Here is an 18,038-nt window from a genome sequence, read left to right as displayed (position 1 = left end):
TAATTTACCTAGCACAACTCAAATAAAACAGCAACCAGCAAACAAACAGTCCTTCACATCAGGACTTTTCAAACCCAGTGAAATTTCTTTAATTACTTCATGCACTATACAAAACTTGTTAAGGGAAAGAAATTCCTTAAGTATTTGATCAATTTTGCGTAAGTAATATTTATTATACACTTTCTAGTTTTCTTAAAATCACAAAATTTTTACTGATTTTTCTAAAGCTGAGCAGAAAAAAAGAAAGCACATCGCAGCACATCACAACACATCACATTACAATGCTAAAGAAAATAAAAATGAGAGCATGAGCCAGGAAAGGGAAGAGAAACACTATAAAAGTGCCATGTCTTCTTACCTTATCTTGGGACTATTTTAAAGTAATTTTAGAAAAAAAAATAAAACAGAATAGAAAGCAAAAAATCAGACAGAGAAAAAAGAAAAAAAATGTTATGGTTGAATGAGTTACACATTTAATGTATTCCTTTTAAAATGTTACACTCAGAATATATTTTACTTGATAATACTCTAACATTGTGCTTAAAAATATTGGCTTTATAGAGTTTTTAAAAATGTTTGCCTCTGAGCATAACATGAGTCATCAAAGTAAAAAAAAATGAGTTACATATAATAGCAACAAATAATAGTGCAATCAAAATTAGAAGTATGAAAGCCTTGGAATTATATTAAGAAAAAAATTACAGTGTGATATTCTGGTTTCCTATGTCACTGGAGGTCAGCTACTACAGTTTTCTACATAAAAATGATTGATCACAAAATGTGTCATATATTATCAGAAGAGAAGACAAGCTAGTTGTTGGATTTCAAAAGTTATAAATCTCTAAGATTTAAACAAGATGTAAAGGATCTCAAGAACCTTAAACATTCTACATATTTTCCATTTTAACTTGTTGCTATCTTTGATCGCCTAAAATATTGCATATTTTTTTAAAGTTATTTTTCCTCTTCCTGTTAATGACACCTGCTACAATAAGACTTTAAGGCCTTTTATAAATGTATTTATAAGGCAAAAGTTCTACTAAGCTATGTGAGTTTCAAATTCCTACTAAAAAAAGACTAGAAGAAAAATCAATTCAATATCCATACTGGCCACACCAACTACAATGAGAATAAACTCCAGGGTTTACTTTGTGGGAAGTGCCATTTACTATTAGACAATGAAACTTTTTACAACAGATCCTTAAACTATAGGAAAATGTCCTCAGGGCTCTGGCTTAGAAGGTTTAATTATTAGCTTTAAAATAACTTCACTGTCAGCAAACACTCTGTTAATCCACACTAGGGCAAAGAAGTCTCCAAATTCTGCACAAGGTTCTGTTTCTTTCAACAGTGTAAGAAAAGTTTGAGTCAAGGTTTTCCCATACAGAAGTTTTCCACTTCAGTTGTAAGAACTGAATTTGTCACCATTCCTGTCTGTGACTTTTGGTAAATCACTGTTATACTTCCAACATGTCCCTTATAAACAAAATAATGGAACAGTTTTAGAAGAGATACTCAAACACTTGGTGGACAACTTTAATAAACAATATAATTTTTTTTCAAAAATGCTCTCTTTTAATCTTGAATTATTATTTCAATAACAAAGAGAGAATAGTGAACAATCTACACATGCATTTCTTACTTATTAGCAAATAATATTTTCTTTCAATATGGAACAAAACTTAATTTTGAAATATGTGACTCAGATTGGTTCTCCCAGTTTTGTCAGTGAGCTCTTTTGCTACTGTGCTGGAAGCATGACTGCAAAGTGGGAAAAAAAAGAACACACAATTAACATGGTCAATCACATGAAATTAACAACTACAAACCACAAAAGAAAACAGCAGAGCATGTGTATTTGCGTCGAGAACATTTCGCTAAATTCATGTCTTCATCCAAAGAACACATTTTGGGATAATGTGAAAAATGAACATGATTTTGATTTATGGCAAATCATGGTTGTTTTAAATTAACTATGAAAGACAGCAACAATGAAGTACCTGGCAGAACGCGCTCCGAGACTAAAGCCCATGTAACCCTCTGCAGGCAGGGAATCGTCACCCAGTTCCTTAAGGTCCTGTGGCCCAAGATATTTGTCTGTGTCCCCCGTCATTGCATCTTCACCTGCAGATGTAGAGAGCAAGCCTGCATCAAAAGCTTCCCTTTTGAATGTGTCAGCTGTGGAGAAAATCACTCCTTTGATTATCAGCAAATTCCCCATTATCTCATATTCACTTTCCCCTTTCCCCTGGATAATTTTTTGTAACTCCCGTTTAGAAGGAAAAGGTACAGGTAAAGGTTAGTACACAATTTCAAGAGTGAATTTAAGTAGCGGAAACAATTCCTGGTATTAAGTACGAATCTTAAAACATTATCCCTATCCCTTTGCTTCCCCGTAAGCCTCAGCTGACTAGACAGGTAGATGTTTTATGTCAGAGTTCTCCTCACCTCACCTCACCCACGATGAGGGCAGCTTGTTTGAATGGACATGGATTACAAAATAAGAACCACCTCTTCATTACTGTTCTTGAAATTATATGTGGGAAGGAAACAGACATTTAAAAAAAAAAACAACCGGTTTTCTCACACACAGGATTTCAGTTTGGGGCTTATGTAAGAAACTAGCAAGTTATGTGAACCATAAGTTGCTCGGTTGGAGAGCCTTGGAACACGTCAATTTTGAAATGTTTCTAAACCTATCAAATTAACAACAGCCCAACTGTCCCAATGCTTGAAATCTACATGGAAAGCAAAGCAGTATTCTCCAGTGATAATATGGGTGCTCTAGCACTTTGAAAGGACTATATAAATTGCTCTTTAATTATCAAGACAAAGAGTTAATTATGTGAAATACTTTTACCAGCTACGTATGCAAAACATGACCTCACAGAGAAAAACCACATTCCAAGAGTGACAAGGCAGGTTTTTCAATTGTCTTTTGCCCTCTGGGACATTTCCCATCCTTCTCAAAAGGTAGCACAGGCTGCAGAAAAGTTCCTTCCCCACCCAGGCAAACTCTTACCCTCTTTCTGGACACAAGCTTCGCTGGCCAAGAGATTGCAAAAGTGTACATGTTGTGTTTTCTCAAAGGTAAGTGATTCATTCCCCCAGATATATTTTCCAATTCCTATATTAGGTACTGTTTACAATTTCCATTCATTTAAACTCAGGAAACCGCAAGAGCTCAGCTTTCAAACTACCAATCAAGTCTAAAAATACACTGTCAACTACTGTTTTTGCAAATGTAAAAACTAAACAGATCAACTTTCTACTGCTGCTACCCAGTACCAAGAGATTATTTTAAGTAACTATTTACGGCTGGGCTATTTGCACATTCACTGCATCTCAAACAAAAACAGCACACACCAAGTACAACTCAAAGATCTTACTCTGCGGTAAAGCCATTTCCACTAGGCTTGGATGATCAAATGTTTTCCTGATGTTTCCAGGAATTCCTTAAGCAGTGATTTAGAATCAACCTCCAAACCAGCTCAAGCAAACCAATGCCTGGTTTGTATCCACTCTCTTCACCACCGCTGAATTCCTCCCAGCATCTTGATATCCTCATAGGCAATTGAGGAATTACACATCTTTCCCCACTCAGGGTTCGAAGATTTTCAAAATTTCAGGCCTCCCAAAAAATCTTTAAAAAAAAAAGCCACTTAATTGAGATTAAGATCCTTTTGACCACTCCGCAGACATCCTTTTAAAGCTCCTTCTGATTGGATTAAAAACTCCTCTGGCAAGCCTCTAGCAGGACAGAATGGTGACATAAATGCAAGCCCCTGAGTTATTTGTATGTAAATATGAGGACTGCTCGGTGTAGACTTTCGGTAATTTGATACCAATGCGCGTTGCCTAGTCGGGTAACCGAGACAGCCTTCATGTAGGGAGAGAGAGCGAAGTGCTACATTTAATCAGGAGGTGACTCTTCTCAAATATGAATGAAGAAACAGCCAACCCAGGTAGAGGAAAAACATTAGAAGAAAACAAAGCAGTGGCCCAGGAGGGGAGTGGCACGGAGCTCCAGGCAAACTTTCAACTTTGTTCTCAGCTGGGAACACTGGGAGCCTCAGTTATTTATGGTCCCTGTCAGGTGGAAGGAGGGGAAAAAGAGAGAGGGAGGGCCTGCCCTTGAGTTGAGGTTGTGAAACTGGGGCTGAGGAAAGCAGCAGTGATTCCCACAACTCTCCAAGAAGCACTTTGCAATGCACTAATTGCTGCTGCTTTTTATCAAGAGTTTGAAGAAGGGAACAGAAGTGAGACAAGTTGGAAAAAGCAAATGGGTGTTCTGCTTTATTTTTGGCCCAAGTTCTTTCAACTATTTAATATGGAGGGACTCACTGGTGCTCCTTCGAAAGGTCCCTGGTGGAAGTGCAAAGTAAAGGGAGAATTGGGGTTGACTGGAGAGGCCTCTGTTGCCCCAGATAGGAGGCAGGGCTGAGTTCTGTCACTTTGCTGTTACATTGTTTCTTTCCCTCTCCACCAGTGGCCTTCCTTCTCAGCTGCTCCACCCTGTTATGTTGGCAGTAGAGGAAAAAACTAGCAGGACTTCCCCATCTTCCATCTGGGTACACTGGAGAGGCCATTTTAATTGCTTTTTTTTTTTTTTTTTTTTTTTTTTGCGCTTCCCCACTGCCCCTGGAAAGTAAAGGGTTTAGAAATTGTCTTGCTGAAGGAAGCACTCCTTTATAAGAGCACATCTATCCCCTTGGAATGTTACCTAAATACACAGGAATCTTTATCGTAGAACTGATAAAGTAGGGAAAAAAATCTGTTTTCCCTGGATACACGCATAAATGAATGGATAAATGCATGATTCATGTAATATTAGGATGCTATGACACCTGGTGCTTTACTCTGATCAGCCTGACCGTAATCAACATGGTAAATACATGGAAATAGAAGGGAAGTCATTTATAATGTCTGGAACATATTGAAAACTATTCCCAAGCAGAGAATAATTTCCAACTCTAAAGAATAGAAGGGGAAGTCTTGTTTAAAGAGAAATGTCTGAATGTTCATCGGCTTTTTAAGTCTGCATTTCGAATCCAAACTACAGTACTGAGCAAAGCCTTATTCAAAGACTGTCATTCATTCCAATTTCTGAGCAAGGCCTATGATGCAATGTTCCTTCCACTGACTTCTTGGCTATTTTTCCTTCTTGGCTATTCTTCCACACCCACCTTCCCTCCTGTTATACAGAATTTTTTCAGTCCCTAGAAGTCCTTAAACTCTTTAGACTTTGAGCCTTTACTAAGGTGTATTCTCTTGGTGGAACCTTTATTGTTTTTTCCAGATGAACTTCTCTAATCTTTGACTCTTTCTAGAAGCCCTCGCACCCTCTACTCACCATTAGGTGTCCCTCATCAGAATGTATTGCCAGTAAACACATCTGCTTAGTCTCTCCTATTGGCTGGTGAGATCCTCTAAGTTAGGAGCCATATTCTTCCTGGGCCAGGTATATTGGAAGTTCTCATAAATAATCGTGGAATCCATAACTGATAATAAATATGTTATTTTTATTTTTATCTTTTAAATCTACATGTCATGGCAACTTAGCACTCTTCAAATATTATGCTAAATGACTGGTATACAGTAAAATTTCAATGAAAGTAAGTTTCCATTATTCTTTAGCCACACTTCTTAGACTTCAGAAATGGTCACTATGAAACCAAAAGAAGTCTGGGGTAGGGGTGGGAGTTGTCAACACATTTAGCCAAAGATTAATGAAAATAAAATAGCCTTATAACATTAAATAATTATCCACTTAGCATTTTAGAATGGTGAGAACATTTCTTAAAAGACATAGAATTTAGAAATAAAAACAATGGTATTCTTTTAATGCTGTTTTGCACAGTAGGTGCTCTAGGTTCAAATTCAAGCTATACCATGTATTCATTGGGTGACCTTTGAAATACCATTTAACTGCGCTGAGTCATAGTTCCAGCCTCTATAAAACTGGGGGTAATAAGTCTGCCTCTACCCTCAGGCCTCCTGGGGAGATTCAAATGAAATAATGCACAGAGTAAGGGCTTAATCAGCACGGTTACTATTATTCTGTGGCACAGCTTTTTCCAGTGCCCAAATATCTGAATGCATGAACTCAAATAGCATTTAACTTGCTACTATTTATACTGGTAAAGACAAAATCCAACGACAGCACTAAAGTGTCCCTGTTCTCCATTACTTATGATAAGCAAGGCACTGTGTTAGGTAATCACAAAAGTTGTTGATGGAATGAATAAATGAACAATAACAACAACAAAGTTCATTTACACTCCTTTCAATAAACAAAACTTTCTATCATTATCATATAGTACAACACACTGCTGTACCAAAGATTAGAAAGGGATGAGATGAATTTTATTGTGTGATTTGTTAACTTTCTCTAATCCACTATATAATCCAAACACATTTTGGCTACTGGCAGCTTCGAACAGGTGTGTATAAGCCAACTAAGGTAATTTTATTAAAAGATGACATGCATTTCATATCAGATATATTTAACTTAAAAATGTTACCAAGAGTCAAATATTTTCACTCACTAAAAAGGAGTTGTGTAGGTTTATGTTTTCTAGAGGTATTTGGTGCAGTGAAGTAACAGTTGTGTTATAGAGGAATTTGACTATTTTTAGGCAAAGAGGATTTTGGTAGCTCGTCTTTAAAATGCCCTCCTCACCCCTACCTCCAATGAACTACGTTTCCTTCTATTCATGCCCTTGTGTAATACCCCTACTTGAATCTGGTTTGGCTGAAATTTTGAACAGTAAAACTTGGCAAAGTGATTTTGAATGAATGAGTTTGTGTTCAAAGAAACCTTGCAGACTCCTCAAGTCTCTTGAAACAGTGGTTTGGGGGAAGCCAGTCCCAGTGTAAGAAATCTGACTATGATGATAGCACCATGTTATAAAGAAGCTCAACGTAGCCCATGGAGAGGCTGCTTAGAACCAGAGAGACAGAGAGAGAGAGAGAGAGTCCGAGAAAGAGAAAGAGAGAGAGAGAGAGAGAAATGCCCAGCCAACAACGCTCAGCTGTTGCTGCCATCCTAGCTGAGGTGTCAGACCTTTGGATGAAGACTCCATCTTGGACATCTGGTCACGTTCCTCTGCCTCAGCTGCTATCTGACTGCAATCTCTTAAAAGATCCCAAGACTCAGCTGAGCCCCAGTTAACTCACAGAACTGAGGGAGATAAAAAGACCTTAAATCACTGAATTTGGTGGGGGGGCTGTTATTTTGTAATAGGTAACCAAAACAAAAATGAGAAATGACAAGGTCCAAAGGTAAGCCAAAGGGGTTGCACTCTGGTTGCCTAATGTATCACTAATAAATTAGAGTTAGTTCTGTAGCGCAATAAATGATGTGTATACATAAAGCCCAGGAGCACAGTGGCAAATGCCATTAGAGAAGGCCTCACTTACTTAGTATTGACTTGATGCATTTTGAAATATTTATTTATTTATTTTTATTTATTTATTTTTTTGAGATGGAGTCTCCCTCTGTCGCCCAGGCTGGAGTACAGTGGTGCAATCTCGGCTCACTGCAAGCTCTGCCTCCTGGGTTCATGCCATTCTCCTGCCTCAGCCTCTCGAGTAGCTGGGACTACAGGTGCCCGCCACAATGCCCAGCTAATTTTTTTTTTTTTTTTTTTGTATTTTTAGTAGAGACAGAGTTTCACTGTGTTAGCCAGGATTGTCTCGATCTCCTGATCTCGTGATCCACCCGCCTCGGCCTCCCAAAGTGCTGGGATTACAGGCGCGAGCCACCGCGCCCGGCCTGAAAGTTTTATCTTGAGCACTGATGTTCTTATTGTTAATGTACTTCCGTCAATAAATTATCAGAGCCTACAAAATATTTAAAAAGAATACAAAACTCCCCAAATCTACCTGACCCCACCACTAACCAATTAATAAAAACGGTTCAGAGGCATTTTACTTTAACTACCCAGCAATCTCCTCTTCCTAGTCCTCCCTACATCGTGACTAGGCTGAAAGAAGAGATGGCCTACACCATAATCAACCATTGAAAGATCCATCAACTTTGTCTGCCAGGAAAACAATACAAAATAGAAACATGAACAAAGGACAGCAAGAGAGTATATTAAATGATTATCAGGACTGTGGTGGGCCAAACAGGTGTACCCTCCTTCCTTTTTAGACTCCAAGTCAATGGTCCAGTATATTGTGTAATATACCCAACCCAACATCCTTGCAGTCTTTCATTACGCCCCCAGTGATCCTTTTTCATATCGAATAAAGGAAATAGTTATTGGCCTAATATTTAAAAGTATTTTCTTATCCTAGAAGTTCTTTTCTCTCCTTTTCTTCCCCTACGCGATCTACTTTTCTTCTAATCTCTTTCCACCTTAAGACCTTAAGACCATCACCAAGGAAAACGTCTGTCACTTTTCCATGGACTGAAAGTTGTTTTCCCATCTGGCTGGAGACTTGAGTCATAAAGTTCCTTAAGATAAGGATACCAAATTGTATTGTTAGAAACTTTGCTCAGAAGTGTTTAATTCTGCTGTAAAATATAGAATCTCCCATTGTAAAGTTTAAATTAATAGTTCATAGTACAGACCAAATAGTACAACCCTCCAAATTACACGGGATTAAAAAAGATTAGAAGGAATAAAGAGAAACAGTGTCTCTATACTCTACTGATTTACTAGGAGTTGATTTCTTAATAGAAATCAGCAAATAGTCTAATACACAAGAGTTTAATGATCAAACTTGACTTAAATTTACTGTTGCTTATCCTTTAGAAAGTGATTTTCTTTGATCATACAGCAAAGAGAGGAAATGAAAACTATTGGGAAAATAAATCCTTTAACTATCTCTAGTCAGCATTACAGAACAGTAGAATCAGATCAATTATAATTAACACTAATACTTATTGAGCATTTACTATGTTTTAGGCACTGTTTGGTGTTTTATATGTGTTATTTCATTTAATTCTCACAATCTTATAAAACAGAATTGTTATTTCCATTTCAAAATAAAACACAGTTTAGAGTGGTGGAATAAATACTCCAAGATGACTTAGAACATAGAGAAAATGGGATTCAAAATCAGTTGCTGTCACTCTAGAGCCCTTCTTTTAACTACCACAGTGGGCTGGCCATACAAAACTTAAGATACTATTGAATGAATATTACAAGAAATTTGTAATCAAAATGTAAGCTCCTTGAGGGCAGGGGGCTTTGTCGGTTTTGCTTCATATCATTGCCCAGAACAGAACCTGGCACATAGTAGGTGCTCAATAAATGTGGAATCAATGAAAAAGCAGTGATTGCCTTTCAAGATGGGAACTGTATTTACTGGGGCAAAGAGGAGGGAGACTTACTTTTCACCGTAAACTCTTGTACCTTGGGAATTTTGTACCATGTGCATCTATTACCTATTCAAAAAATGAATACAATTAACAAAATAAAACAAAACAAAATATAGGGACTGCAGATAAGTCATATAAGCTCTATGTTCCATCCACCAGAAACAGTATCCAGACTTACGTAAGTCTGCCATGTAGATACAACGATGTGTATGTGTACCAGTGGATATCCAGCAGTTAAGCAGAGGGAACACTCAATACTTTGATATTCTACCTTACATGCCACTTTAAGAGATGGAACAGAAAAAGTGAAGTAACAAGGCAGGAAGAAGGAGATGCACACTATTAATGTGGTACTTCTAGTAGTTTCAGGGGTACGTATGCAGGTTTGTTACATGGGAAATCTGCATGTCACATGGGGTTTGGTGTACAGATTATTTCTCATCCGGGTAGTGAGCACAGTACCCAATTGGTAGTTTTTCGATCCTCGCTTTTCTCCCACCCTCCACCTCCAGGCAGGCCCTGGTGTCTGTTGCTCCCTTTTTTTTTTTTTTTTTTGAGACACAGTCTCACTCTGTCGCCCAGGCAAGAACAGTAGCACAATCTCGACTCATTACAACCTCTGCCTCCTGGGTTCAAGCAATTCTCCTGCCTCAGCCTCCTGAGTAGCTGGGAGGGATTACAGGCACCCGCCACCACGCCCAGCTAATTTCTGTATTTTTAGTAGAGGCAGGGTTTCACCATATTGACCAGGCTGGTGTTGAACTCCTGACCTCAGATGATTCAGCCTCCCAAAGTGCTGGGATTATAGATGTAAGCCACTGCGCCCAGCAAAGATTCATATCTCATATATCTCATTCAACATTTAGACAATAAATTCTCAGCCTAGAGAATCCCAATGACTGTATTTGCTCACATTACTTTTCTCTTGATCTGATATTTTCATTCTCAAAAGAACAAGGAAGCAGGAGTCAGAAAAAGAAATTATGGTAGGATTAGGATCCTGATCCCTCAAACTTGGATTCTAAAAGTCTAATTCTAGCCCAGAGTTACAGAATAGTTGATGGGAACATTAGTTAGATGCCAGATCTGCATGTATTTCTCCTTTCATTTTTCAGTTTGGAGCAAGAGCTTGTGTTAAGTAAGGTTTCCTGTGAATATTCTGAGAAGCGACAAAAAGCAGGAGGTGGTGTTTGGAGGATGGAATTGTGCTGTCTACTTCAGGAGGTTCCTGCGTGTAGCCCAGGATCTTCTGTGTTAGGCTGGAGGACCTGCAAGCCCTGCAGTGGAGATGATGCAAGCCCAGCTCATCTCTGTACCTTCTGGCAGGACTGGAGGCTCAGAGAAAAGCTGACAGTCCCATGCTCAAGGTATAGAATAGAGTGAGCACTTACTTACTGCCCCCTTCACTCTCCACCTCTCTTCTCAGTAGGAAGAAGGAGAGGGTCTTCACTGTAACCCTTTGTTTGCCATCATATGCTGGCCATGGTTTTCATTCTTTCAAAACATAAAATAAGTGCTAGAATATACTTTTGACATGGTTTGGCTCTGTGTCCCCACCAAATCTCATGTTGAATTGTTATCCCCAGTGTTGGAGATGGGGCCTGGTGGGAGGTGATTGGATCACATGGGTGGATTCTCATGAATGGGTTAGCACCATCCATCCCCTTGGTGCGGTTCTCATGAGAGTGAGTGAGTGAGTTATCATGAGATGTGGTTGTTTTAAGGTGAGGGGCACCTCCCCTTCCTCTCTCTTCCTCCTGCACTGGCCTTATAAAGTATTGGCTCCCCCTTTGCCTTCCGCTATCATTTTAAGTTTCCTGGGGCCTCCTCAGAAGCAGAACCTGCTATGCTTCCTGTACAGCCTGCAGAACCGTGAGCCAATTAAACCTCTTTTCCTTATAAATTACCCAGTTTCAGGTATTTCTTTATAGCAGTGTGAGAATGGATTAATACAACTTTCTTGCTTTCCTTCTGAAAATGGGTGGTAATTATGGATTAAGTTGAGAAAACAGTTAAATAAGCATTTAACTAGGTAACCGAAGAAGGCCGAAGAAGTGTGTTCTCGTTTTAAGAGGTGCATGTACCTCCTGTGCGAGGGCCATCAGCAGCATTCTGCCTTCCTGTCCCTAGTCCTAGGTGCTCATGAGAGCCTGGCATTGTAGGTGGCCAAAAAAGAATCAGGTTTGAATGACAAAGTTTGCACAGCTCTGAAAGAACAGCAAACTGCCATTATTCATTCCACAGAACAAATGACTCTTTCTGCTTAAGCTGTTTTTTTGAGTACAAACTCAGTTTGATTCTTTTTCTACCTGTTCCCAGGAAAAACCTGAATTCTCTTTCCTTTCTGAGATGGGTTTGTTTATTAACCCAACCAAGATCACGGAGGACATTTTTCATTGCTCTGCCTGGAAAAGTTCCAACACTGAGTCATGCATGCTTACTTTAGAAACTATATCTAGCCTGGATTAAGGAGCAGTAAAGTGCTATACAGGTTTTAAACAGAAGCACAGCTAGACACAAAGATAAAGATAATTCAGATTTTTCCTATGAAGAGGCAGAAAAAGACAATGTTGGGACAGACTCTAAAAGGTCTTCATATTCTTTCTTATTAGTACCCCTTAACTTGGATACAGAAATTCCTTTAGTCCTCTAAGTAAGACGAAACACCGCACTGACTTGGTCAAAGGAGCACTGAAGTCTAAAGACAGAATGCAGGTAGAAAGAAGTACAGGATTACTTACACGGTTCTCGTTATCTAAAATCTAAGCCACTTGTGAAGAAGACTAGACAATGAACTAATTGCTAGCCACAAACTAACCCTGGAAAATCAGGCACAAAAATGTTGGTTCTCACTTGCAGAGAAACTAGGTAGCTAAATTCAAGGTGGCAGTGTCATGACAGCTGGTTTGTCCTATTCATTCTTCCTTAGCTATTTGTCTAACCTCAACCCCAAATCCAGACCTCATTATTCTTGCTTCTTCATTGCCTAGGCGCACAAGGACCATGAGTACAACACAGGAACACGTTCACCACTGTTCCCAGGTATAAAGAAGTACCAGGCTTGTGTATAAACAGCGATTTTGGCCTTTTCTTTCCCTTACACACAAATTGCCTATCATTGTGCCTGGCAATAAACACCTATTTATTGGTTTGCTTTGTATTTCCAACCTATACCCCAAAGATGTGTACACACGAGGCAAAGACACTTGGGGCCTGTCTTCAGTTCTCATTCTCATTGGGGTTCTGACTCACCCCTCCCCATTTGGACATCTTTCCCGGGCTCCTCCCACTCCTCTTGCTCCCAGCTCCCTGTGCACCACCCTGTCTTCCCCTTGCTCATTCATTCTCACTGTTGTGTTCGCCGAGCTAATGAGGGGGTTACAGGGTGGTCACATTAGGACAGCCTTCCATAGGAAGCAGGTTAGACTTTTCAGGTAGATGGAAGGGACAGACATGATTCAGGGGGAAAAGTATTCAAAATTACAATTTGTTTGGGGCAAATAAAAAAACCACAACAGCCTATTGTTTAAACAAGCACACAATTTCTTGGAGTCTATTAAATATCTCACAGGCTGCTCTAGCTGCTCATTCTATCATAGCTTCTTGGAGGAAAAAAATATACTCGCTATGACCTTCTCTACCTACACTAGAACTCCTGTCTTCTGTGTCTATATCCAGGATATCCCGTATGGTATGGCAGCTGCTGAGGTCACCAAGGATTCCCGTACCCCTTATTTAGTTTTGTTGTTGTTTGAGACCAAGTCTCTCTCTGTCCGCCCAGGCTGGAGTGCAGTGGTACGATCTCGGCTCACTGCAACCTCCGCCTCCTGGGTTCAAGTGATTCTCCTGCCTCAGCCTCCTGAGTAGCTGGGATTACAGGCAGCCACCACCACGCCTGGCTACTTTTTGTATTTTTAGTAGAGACAGGGTTTCGCCATGTTGGCCAGGCTGGTCTCAAACTCCTGATCTCAGGTGATCCACCTGCCTCAGCCTCCCAAAGTACTGGGATGACAGGCGTGAGCCACCATGCCCGGCCTCCTATACCACTTGTGCTCTTTTGATTGGAGCTTTCTAGGAAAGTTCCTCCCAGGCTTCCTTTAGCACCCACTCCTCAGGGTTTTTCCCCTTCATCCTTCACCACTTTCTGTTCATGTCAATTAGCATTCTTCTTCCTCTTATGTGTGCCCAGAGTTTTCTAGAACCGCTTCTCTTCCTCCTTGTGTGCTGCCCTGGGACCTCATCTGGTGCCCGGCATCTGCACCCGGCATTGTCCCCACTCCTGTATGCTGAGCTCTCATGTGGGGGCCTGTGCTTTCCTGTCTCTGATACTTTGACCAACAAGTTTTCTAAATATGAAACACCTCTTCCCGATCCCCATCCTTCTACCCCTGCAAAATTTCTGTGTGTCCAAATCCTATCTATTCTTTAAAATGCCTTTCAAGGTTGTTTTTGAGGTCTTTAATAATCTCCCTGTCTTTTTAATTTTCTTGTCACTTGATCTGTTATTCTCTCATGGCACCTGATATGGTTTGGATGTCTTTACCCTCAGAATCACATGGTGAAATTTGAGCCCCACTGTTGAAGGTAGGGCCTTGTGGAAGGTATTTGGGTCATAGGGGCAGATCCCTCATGAATGGCTGGATGCCCTCCTTGTTGTAATGAGTGAGTACTCACTCTATTTGTCCACACAACAGGTAGTTGGTTAAAGAGCCTGCCACCTCCTCTCTCTCTTGCCATATGACATTCCTGCTCCCCCTTTTCCTTCTGCCATGAATAGAAGCTTCCTGAGGCCTCACCAGAAGCCAAGCAGATGCTGGTGCTATGTGTATACAACCTGTAGAACCATGAGCCAAATAAATCTCATATATATATCTCCCCCAGTCTCAGGTATTTCTTTCTGGCAGTGCAAAACAGGCTAACACAGAATCTTGAGTAGAAAGTCTAGGTCAAAATATTATAAACGCAAATTCCAGTTTCCGTAACTGTGTGAACCTGAGCAAATATCTTAAACTCCTTGAGACTGACTCCTTAATGTAATTAGGCCTAATAGTACTTTAAATTAGGGTATTAAATTAGGACATAATATAAATTAGGAGTAAAAATAGTATTAATAATGCTGTTGAATACTTTGAGAGAAGTAACAAAGATAAAGCACCAAATAAGTAACATTTCCTGAGTTCTTACCACATGCCAAGTTCTAGGCTAAATGCTTTTTATGTATGTCATTATATATACTTTGAAGGTCTGTCTCCTCCAAATCTTATGTTGAAATGTGATCCCCAGTGTTGGAGGTGGGGCCTAGTGGGAGGTGTTTGGGTCATGGAGGCAGATCCCCCATGAATGGCTTGTGCCATCCCCTCGGTAAAGAGTGAATGCTTGCTCTATTAGTTACCGTGAGATGTGGTGTTAAAAAGAGGCTGGCCTAGGCTTTTAAGATTCATTCATACTATTGTACATAATTGAAGTTCCCTCCTTTCCTCTCTCTTGCTTTCTCTCTTGCCATCTCTCCTTTACTTTCTGTCATGAGTAAAAGCATCCTGAGGTCTTACCAGAAGCAGATGGATGGGCAAGGACAGATACAATGTAGAAGAAAAAAAAAGTGTTCAAAATTATAATCTGTTTTAGCCACCATGCTTCTTGTACAGTCTACAGAACTGTGAGCCAAAATAAAACTCTTTTCCTTATAAATTATCCAGCCTCAGATATTCCTTCATATGAATGCAAAACAGACTAGCATAGTATTCAAACATGCAATAACCCAACCGTTATGGGGCTCTTATCTAAATTACCAGACAACATCTATATTAGAACTACAAGGATTTGAATACTAGTCCCAGCACTTATGTTGTGTGACTTTAATCACACTCCTTAATCTTACTGAAACTTATTTTCCACATCTATGAAATGAAAGTGACAATGGCTCCAGTTTAATCATTGTGAGGGTTAAATTACATAATGCATGAAATGTGTCTAGCTTAATGCCTAGCACATAGAAAGACTCAATAATGGTAAGTACCATTATTGACCAACAAGTTTTCTAAATACTTTGACACTTTGACCAACAAGTTTTCTAAACATGAAACACCTCTTCATGAAACAAGAAAACTTGTTGGTCAAACTTGTTTCTGATGGTGAGAGTATTAATTTATATGGAATCCTGAGAGGGGACAGAGACACAGGTAAATGTGTGGAATTAGGCCAGTGGATGCATTCATGAATGAAGGTACAGATGTATACACCCTAAGACCTATGACAGGGACCAGGACAACTCTGATCCTATGGCACTGACTAGTCTAGTTTGAAAGAAAATATAAAAAATTAACCATGAGTTGGCAAACTACAATCCATGGGCCAAACCCAGCCTCTAGCCTATTTCTGTAAATAACCTTTATTAGTTTCACACAATCAGGCTGGTTGGTTTAGGTATTTTGTACTACAAAGGCAGGGTTGAGTAGCTGTGACAGAGACCAATACAGACTAAATATTCAAAACTATTTACCACTGGCTCTCTATAGAAAAAGTCTGCTGACTCTTGAAATTAATGACTAATAAAATGAGATGAGTATTAGGATGACATAAAAAAGCATAAGTGAAAGGAAAATGGAAAGGGGGTAGCCAGGGACCGTATCATACAGGACTTACTAACCATGGCAAGCTACTGAAATTACTCTAGATGCAATATAAAGCCTTGGGTAGGTTTTAGCTTTGTATTTGTACTACTTTAGGGGTGTATTTATATTATTTGTTTGGCTTGGTTACTTTTGTTACAAAACACAGCAACCATACAGATAAGAATATAAAATATAATATATATTTTAGCAAACTGTTATAAAATAAGCACCACCCAGGTCAAGAAATAGAACATCATTAGCACCTCAGAAGACTCACACATCCCCTACCACAAGCACAGGCTAGGCCCCTCTTACCTCCTCAAGGTAATTGCTTTCTATATATTCTTTTCCTTGCTTAAAAATCTCACTAATTTTACTAGCATAGTTTATTGTCATCTGGTTCTGATGAATTCTGTTGTCTTTGCATAATATACAACTCAGCAATACTTCTTCCAGGTTTACATCCTACAGAAATGTATGCATATGTGTATCAGGAAACTTATATAAGAAGGTTTGTAGCAACAGTTCAAACTCAAAACAACCCACATTCTCATCAACAGTAGAGTGGATAACTCGATGTGGTATAGGCAGACAATGGAATATTATATAGAAATGAAAATGAATGAACTTCAATTATATGCAACAGTATGAATGAATCTTAAAAGACTAACTATAAGCTTTGGATGGTTTTAAGCTAAGGAGTGGAATAACATGATCCAGTGTATATGTTTAAAGGCTTGTGTGGATGCTGTGCAGAAAGCTGAGTCTACTGGGTAAGAGGAGAAGTGGAGATCTATAAGGAGGCTCCTGCAATATTCCACGTGAGAGATGCTGGTGGCCTGGATAGGGGTGGTGAAAATGGAGATGGAGAAGAGAAGACAGATTTGAGATGTATTCTGAAAGTAGGATTGATATGACTTGCTGATGGACTGTATAGAAATTTTATGGGAAGACAGAATGCATAAAACTCAGATTTTGCCTTGGGCAATGGAGCCATTTATTGAGATGGAGAAGGGTGAGAAGAGACACTATTTTCAAGGGGTATGTTTAGGTATCTTAAGGTGACTTAAGGTATCAGAACCTAAATGAAAATCTACATAGCTGCATAAGTGGACAGTGTGGGTGATAATCACTATATAATTCCAATTACAAAGACAGGATACCAATGATGGAACAGACTTTGCTTTAGAATAAAGGCCCTTGTCCCCGTCCACAGATCTTCTTTAGCTGGTAATTCTTTTAAATTCATCAACTATTCCTTGAGATGCAGATATGCTTTGGGAGAGTCATTATAAAGCTGTTTATCAACTTAAGACATAGCCTAGGACTGTGTCAGTAAAAAGGAGTTGAATGGAAGGAAAAGGTAGCATTGTTGGCAGTCTTCATCTTGCTTCATCTCAGAAACCTGCAAAACTATCCCTTGAGTATGCCTTCAAGTTGATGCAACCAATCAAACATGTATTGAAGATCTCCGTGTGCCAAGCAGTATACTAGGTTCTTGGGATAAAACAGAGAATAAGATTTAGTCTTTGCTTCTGGTATTTTCAAGTTGCCATTTTGGCTTTATCCCTGAGAGATGCATGCAATTATGTAACGTCTATCTGAAAGGCCAATTGTAAGCAGAGAAATCTTCAGGCAAAACGCTAAATGATATAAGAGGTTCTTGTAAAACAATAAAATTTCAGGTGAAGAATTTCTGAAGCTGCTAAGAACAGTGACTTAACGAAACCAAACCCTTGAATCACCTGAGGGCAACCTGATTTCCATAGTCTCTTTCCAGATCTATTAAGCTATTTATTTAGGATGATTAGGATATTAGGGTAGCAGGAGAGTCCTAGACATTTGGCAAGAGGAGGTCCTAACGAATTTTTTCCTGGTGGCCTTCTTCAGATCTACCTTCACATTTCCCAAAGTAATTCACCCTACTTTTTTGAGTTTTGGATTGTGTCAAGTCAAAATCTGTTTATTCGACCAGGTGTGGTGTCTCATGCCTGTAATCCCAACACTTTGGGAGGCCAGGGCGGGTGTATCACATGAGGCCAGAAGTTTGAGACCAGCCTGGCCAACATAGTGAAACCCTGTCTCTACTAAAA

The 18,038-nt window shown here is 39.4% G+C and overlaps 1 protein-coding gene across 1 annotated transcript in view; it reads right to left on the bottom strand.

Annotated features, from left to right (window-relative positions):
* The window catches only part of ANK3 (ankyrin 3), a 361,275-nt gene that overhangs the window by 108,839 nt on the left and 234,398 nt on the right, over nt 1-18,038 (bottom strand). The window contains 1 exon segment of the mRNA XM_050803013.1: nt 2,001-2,124. Within this exon segment, the coding sequence (XP_050658970.1) occupies nt 2,001-2,124 (124 nt within the window).

The sequence above is a fragment of the Macaca thibetana genome, chromosome 9, assembly GCF_024542745.1.
Source record: "Macaca thibetana thibetana isolate TM-01 chromosome 9, ASM2454274v1, whole genome shotgun sequence".
NCBI lineage: Eukaryota > Metazoa > Chordata > Mammalia > Primates > Cercopithecidae > Macaca > Macaca thibetana.
Note: the sequence above shows the minus strand (reverse complement) of the source record. Positions and strands in the feature narration are given on the sequence as shown.